This window comes from Temnothorax nylanderi, unplaced genomic scaffold (assembly GCF_030848795.1).
Source record: "Temnothorax nylanderi isolate EJ_2023f unplaced genomic scaffold, tnyl_v1.0 TNYL_tig0720_pilon, whole genome shotgun sequence".
Lineage (NCBI taxonomy): Eukaryota > Metazoa > Arthropoda > Insecta > Hymenoptera > Formicidae > Temnothorax > Temnothorax nylanderi.
In genome coordinates, this window is record NW_027249782.1 from 69528 (window position 1) to 76788 (window position 7261).

General features: G+C 36.4%; 1 protein-coding gene and 1 long non-coding RNA gene across 2 annotated transcripts; one reads left to right on the plus strand and one right to left on the minus strand.

Annotated features, from left to right (window-relative positions):
• Positions 1-3758: 3758 nt before the first annotated feature.
• On the plus strand, positions 3759-5757 carry LOC139784994 (uncharacterized). Its single transcript, XM_071724162.1, has 3 exons — positions 3759-4271; positions 4381-4615; positions 4753-5757. Exons 1-3 carry the CDS (start codon positions 4159-4161, stop codon positions 5476-5478), a joined length of 1074 nt encoding a protein of 357 aa, XP_071580263.1. The 5' UTR covers positions 3759-4158; the 3' UTR covers positions 5479-5757.
• Positions 5578-7231, minus strand: LOC139784997 (uncharacterized). Its single transcript, XR_011721764.1, has 2 exons — positions 6144-7231; positions 5578-6001 (listed from the first exon to the last, which is right to left on the minus strand). It is a non-coding gene; the product is annotated as an uncharacterized lncRNA (long non-coding RNA).
• Between the last annotated feature and the right edge of the window lie 30 nt (positions 7232-7261).

Consider the following 7261-nt stretch of genomic DNA (forward strand, 5'->3'; position numbering starts at 1 on the left):
TTTATAAATATAAGTTCTGAAATCACTTCTACATACAACTTTGTAATTACAAGTAATTTATCATTGAAGTTACTTCAAATGCTATTTACAGAGATAATTTATAATCGATGTAATATAAATATGAAAGTTTTCGTTTTTCAGCAAAATTCAACTCGCTGCAATGAAGAAGAAAATGCAGCAGTTCAAGCGAAATCAGTCATTTGAAGCCGACAAGAAATACGAAACGAAGATGTACGATGTTTTGAAAAGGGTATTCACGCCAGGACAAATTCGGATGCTTTTGAATCCTTCTCAGAAACATGTAGTTTGGTCTTCGGAAGATATAGCCAGTGCTATGTCATTGAGATGCGTCAGTCCAAAAGCATACCGGTACCTCAGAAACGTTATGAAAATACCGCTACCATCGCTACAAATGCTTCGAAGGTGGGCAACCGACATTAATGTAGAGCCAGGTGTTTTAAATGCTATACTCGATTGCATGCGGTTCAAGAGTAAAAGCATGCCAGATTTTGAAACATTGGTTATATTGACATTTGATGAGGTGTACTTATCCAATAAAGTAGCTATTGATAGAAAAAAAACAGCAAGTTGTAGGTCCACATAAAACATGCCAGTGCGTCATGGTCCGCAGTTTGTTTGGAAATTGGAAACAACCTGTATACTATAATTATGACACACCTATGACTAAAGATAACATTTTGCACATTATTTCGCGATTGTACAATGTAGGTTATACGGTTGTTGCAATGACATGCGACATGGGCCCGACAAACATGGCACTGTGGTTGGACCTTGGCATAGGAATAGCACCAAAGAAATGTTATTTTCAGCATCCTATAAACGAAAATTATAAGATTTATGTATTTGCAGATCCCTGGTAAAAATTACCGTTAGAAACGGATAGAACGTGCATTCTATCCGTTTCTGACTGCTTTACTATGCGTTTCTTTCCCTGCAATTACGGATAGAAACAGATGAAAAGTGTTGCAGATTCTATAAGACTGTGTACGCAAAGACGGTGGGGAAAGGCTAACTGCATCTAACTGATTCCTAACGGAACGGAACTTATCCGAATCTATGCGCAAACGTAATTACGAATCCTATCCGTTTCTATACGCAACCAGTTTTGAATGTCTATCCGGATCTGATTGCTGAACCTGACAGAATATCTATCTGCATTTGCATGCAATTATGATTTGCCCGCTCTATCCGTTTCTAACTGCAAATGCATTTTATTCATTTCTTATTACTGCAAATACATGTACATTGTGGGAGGTTTGTAGTTATCAGGTAGATTCTACCTTTAAACGCCAGGAGAAGGGATTCCTTTAGTTACGACACTGTAATTTTTCTGGTTGTCGCCTGACAGAACGCCTGCTTATATATTATGGCTGGTTGTATTTTAAATGTGAGAAACGCTTTCCATCATGCGCCGCCTAGCGGCGTCGTCGCGAAGATGCAGATGGATGCGGTATCCGCAATTACGGATAGATACCGTCAGCATTTGATGCGTACAGAATGCGGACAGAAACATACAGGATTCGTATCTGTAGTTGCAGACAAATTCCTATAGGTCGACATTGCGTACAGATGCAGATGAATGCGGTATCCGCAATTACGGATAGATACCGTCAGCATCTGATGCGTACAGACTGCGGATAGAAACATACAGGATTCGTATCCGTAGTTGCAGACAAATTCCTATAGGTCGAAATTGCGTACAGATGCAGATGGATGCGGTATCCGCAATCACGGATAGATACCGTCAGCATCTGATGCGTACAGAATGCGGACAGAAACATACAGGATTCGTATCCGTAGTTGCAGACAAATTCCTATAGGTCGACATTGCGTACAGATGCAGATGGATGCGGTATCCGCAATTACGGATAGATACCGTCAGCATCTGATGCGTACAGACTGCGGATAGAAACATACAGGATTCGTATCCGTAGTTGCAGACAAATTCCTATAGGTCGACATTGCGTACAGATGCAGATGGATGCGGTATCCGCAATTACGGATAGATACCGTCAGCATCTGATGCGTACAGAATGCGGACAGAAACAGACAGGATTCGTATTCGTAGATGCAGACAAATTCCTGTAGGTCGACATTGCGTACAGATGCAGATGGATGCGGTATCCGCAATTACGGATAGATACCGTCAGCACCTGATGCGTACAGAATGCGGACAAAAACAGACAGGATTCGCATCCGTAGTTGCAGACAAATTCCTGTAGGTCGACATTGCGTACAGATGCAGATGGATGCGGTATCCGCAATTACGGATAGATACCGTCAGCATCTGATGCGTACAGAATGCGGACAAAAACAGACAGGATTCGCATCCGTAGTTGCAGACAAATTCCTATAAGTCGACATTGCGTACAGATGCAGATGGATGCGGTATCCGCAATTACGGATAGATACCGTCAGCATCTGATGCGTACAGAATGCGGACAGAAACAGACAGGATTCGTATTCGTAGCTGCAGACAAATTCTTGTAGGTCGACATTGCGTACAGATGCAGATGGATGCGGTATCCGCAATTACGGATAGATACCGTCAGCATCTGATGCGTACAGAATGCGGACAGAAACAGACAAGTTTTTCTATTGCAAAAGCTTATAGATGCTGTATGCCGATATATTTCCATTAGATACAGTTATACGTCGTTACATTTTCTGTCTGTATTTGCAGATACAATAGTGCTGCTTACAGAAACGGATAGAGCTAGACAAGCTTGCAGTTACAGCGGATAGGATTCCGTTACATACCATCAGAAATTCTATCTGTTTCTAACTGTTTCTAACGGTAATTTTTACCAGGGATATGCCACATTTGTTGAAATTGGCGCGAAATCATTTCCTTGATAATGGATTTAATGTGGGGAAACATCGGGTGGATAAAAAATGTATTGAGCGAATTTTGTCCATTAATTCGAGAGATATGAAGATATCTCATAACATTAGTCAATATCACCTCGACGTTCAGGGATCCGAGCGACAAAAAGTGCGTCCTGCCGCACAATTATTATCTAAAACAACAGCTTCTTCCACCGAGTACGGACAAAAAGGATATCTAAATAATTTTGACTGGGCGGAAACGGCGCGAGTAATTCGTTTATTTAACGATTGGTTCGACATTTTTAACGCGAGTTCAAAAATCGAAAAACACGAGGTAAAAACGCATATGGTGTGAATCTACAGAAACAAAATAATATTTTATGCGAAATGAATAAACTTATGCATGAAATTAAAATTGGAAAGCATAAAACCTTGATTTCCTTCCAGAAAGGAATCATTGTTACTAATAATTCTTTGCAGGAGTTGTTACTTTATGTCACCAAATTATGCTCCATTTTTAAGTTCAATGTTGAATACATATTAACCAGGCGATTAAACCAAGATGTATTAGAGAACTTTTTTTCATTTATAAGGGCCACTGACGGCGCTTATGACCAGCCAACTGCTTTAGATTTTAAATATCGATTAAGAAAATACATCTTAGGGAAGCAGTCGAAAAATCTATTTTGCAACATAGGTTCTTGTAATGTCATGTCAGATTCTGTTTCTCCGCTTGTAAGTAGCGAATCATGCCATATGCTGAGCGAAATGCTGACACCCTATGTGTTGCCAGGTGAACCCCACAACGAAGAAGAATAACTGTGTGAATATAACATTAATAATAATAATGTAATAAAGGTGCCTTTTCATGGGCGTCAGTTGACGCTCGAAATCAAGTTCGGGTAAGGTTAGATTAGTATAATGTCGCCGATATTCTGACGCGCAATGAAAAAGGTTTTCATGCGTCAATTTTTGGAACTCGCGTCGATTGATACACATAACCTGCAGTGTTATTATTGCAGATTACAGTAGTTTTCGAAAAAATGTGTTCGCCGTCAATGAAATATTATGAGTGGATGGTAGAATGTGCAAATATTATAAATTCAAGAAATTCAGAATTTCAAAAAAGACGAATAGCAGTAGCATTTGCCGTGATAGCTGCAATTGAAGAAAATAAAAGGAGGAAATATAAAAAAAAGAAATACTGGGTTGCAGAGATTTTTGAGAATCGCGCAGTGCATGGATTTTACCACGCGATGTTTCCTATTTTGCGTTTAGAAGATTCGCGATTTATAAATTATTGTCGATATGTCTGCAACTGAATTTGAAGAATTGTTGTGCTTAGTAGGGCCAACGATAAGCAAACAATATGTTGTACGTGATCCAATTTCTGCACCAGAGCGATTAGCATTGACTTTAAGGTTGGTATATACTTTATAGAAATATGATTTCACTCACAGTTTTGAGAAAAGCATTCTTAGTTTAGAAGTATTGGGTTCAAACTTTTCAGATTTCTTTTTGGTATTTCAGGTTTTTAGCATCCGGTGATAGTATGACATCTCTGTCATATCAATATCTGGTGGGAATTACAACAGTAAGCAACATTATTAAAGAAACGTGTCAAGCTATATGGAATGCGTTGTGTCCTGTAATTTTGAAGCCTAATATGAAAGCTGAATGGCTAGCAGTCTCCAAAAATTTCAATGAAAAATGTCAATTCCCACATTGCATAGGAACTTTGGATGGAAAACATATAACGATTCAAGTATGTATTAACATTGACATAACTTTTACTCTCACTGAGAATTGTAATGAATAATATATATAAATTGATGTGCATGTCTCATATGTGCAATTTATATGACTGAAATACAAAACTAATTTAATTATGTGTTCTTTTAGTGTCCTAATAAAAGTGGATCCGCATATTACAACTACAAAGGAGCTAGTATTGTGCTGTTAGCGATGTGTGATGCTAATTACATATTTGTCTCGATAGATATTGGAGCTTACGGTAGACAAAGTGATGGGGGTATATTTAAACACTCGCTACTTGGTCAAAAGTTGGAAGCCAATACAATGGATTTGCCAGCACCTAAGCCACTTTGGGAAAATGGACCTGATTTGCCATATGTCATCGTAGCTGATGAAGCATTCCCTTTGACTCCTTACTTACTTCGGCCATATTCGGGAAAAGATGGACTCTCTACGGAGCAGCGTATTTACAACTATCGGTTAAGCCGAGCTAGAAGGATGATCGAGAATTCATTTAGAATACTGGCCAGCCAATGGAGAATCTTCCGAAGACCTATCTTAGCATCAGTAGAAAACGTGATTAAGATAGTGCAGGCAACAATTTGTTTGCATAATTTTTTACGAAAGAGCAATATTAATAACGCAGGAAATTATGGAAATCCGGAATTGGTTGATCGTGAAGATGAAAATTATGATATAATACCAGGACAATGGAGATGTACAGTTACAAATAACAACGCTTTCAATGATATCGATTCCTGTGGAACAAATAACCATTCTCGTACTTCCGCTGCTATCAGAAATAATTTTTGCGAATATTTCAATGAAGAGGGTGCAGTAGCATGGCAATATTTACAGATTTACAAACAATAGTTTTTCTCGTTTAATATTAAACAGTGGTTTACTATTGAATGTACTTTATTATTGAAAAATAACCTATTTGTAAATAGAAGGATGTAATAATTCCCTGAATTACATTTTCTGATAAACATTTTATTGTGTAAACATAAAATGTTAACATGTATAAACATTTGTATTGAATAAACATTTTGAGAGCTTTCCAACTAGCGACACAAGTCGACATGAGTATTTTATATAAAGCTTCCTTTATGTATTAATATATTTTATAAACTTTTTGTGTATTTAAATATATTTTATTGTGTATTTATTTCACAACCAACGTTTTCTTCTAGCTCAGCGTTGCAAAGTATTTGCAAGATGTTGCACATTATTGCGTTGCTTTTTCTTTTTGACAGATTTTTCAGTTTGGTTGCCACGACTATACCAAACTCAGTGACCTGAGGCATTGGTGGAAGTTTCACAGATGGCAACGGAGTACTTATTGCTTCAGCCATTCGCTCGATGGAGTCCTTTCAATTTCTACTGGAACTTTTATCTGTTAGGGACAATTTATTGAAAAAATTAATTTATGTAATTGGTATAAACTATAAAAAGATAATATTCGTATATCCTTCATTGGATAATAGTCACTTTGTTGTAAAATACTTCTCTTGAAATAAGTGAATAAAAATGCTTACCCGTTTGGGAACTATTTGACGCATCCTCTTCAGAAAAAGATTGCCGCTGGCTTTCATTTGAAATTGTTCTGCAAAATGAAATATCTCGAATAATATTGTGACCATTACTATTAATGCAAAAAATTGATATAAAGTTTAAATACGGTTTATGTAACAATGTGTCACGAATAAAAGACATTTGGTCATGAAACCGCCACTTTTTCCGTCGAGAAACTCTGCCCGAGCCGCTCCTCAGCAATAATCTTCATGACCCGCGGAAAACAGTTAAATATGAACTTTATATGGACCTTAATAAAATCTCCATTTAAATTTTATTTGATTTAAATTAATGCTGAATAACTGCATTAATATGGCTCATATTTGTTCTATATATAAAACTTAATTAAGAATATAAGAAGAAATGCCGATATACATTTCGATTAAAAATCTCGAACATATGAATACATGTCGTATATTCTTAATCGACGTGTATACTCGTACGTATGTTTCGTAGTATACAAAGTATATATACGTACTTCTTACAGTATCATTTCATCATCAAAATATTCGTATTTAATTTGGCTTAATAAGGATTTAATTAGCTAATATATTCAATTTAAATATTAATCTTATTGAAACCATATATGAAATTAATAAGTTGTACATTTTATTCAAATTTCATTAAATTCAAATAAAACTTTTATATGTTCTTAATATGTTGAATTCAAATAAGACCTTTATATGTTCTTAATAAGTTCTAAATCTAATTTAAATTTAATTAAATTCAAATAAGACCTTTATACGTTCTTAATGAGGCTTTTAAGGCACAGCGCGCGCGCACCTGGGGCTGGATCCTTGAATTTATTCGCAAGAAAAACGTATGCGGAAATTCTGCTCTTATAAAAAAGTTGCAAGTTGATTAACTAAAAGCCATGCGATCAACTTGCAACTTTTCTGTAAGAGTAGAATTTGCGCATACCTTTCTCTTGCGAATAAATTCAAAAATCCAGCCCCTGTTGTAGCTTGCCGAAATTTTGCGGTTTCAATCAACAGGCAATGTTTTTCAAACGTTTTGTAATATGTGTTTAAAACTGATTTTAAAATATTTTTCAAACGTTTAAAAAACATTGTCTGCTAAT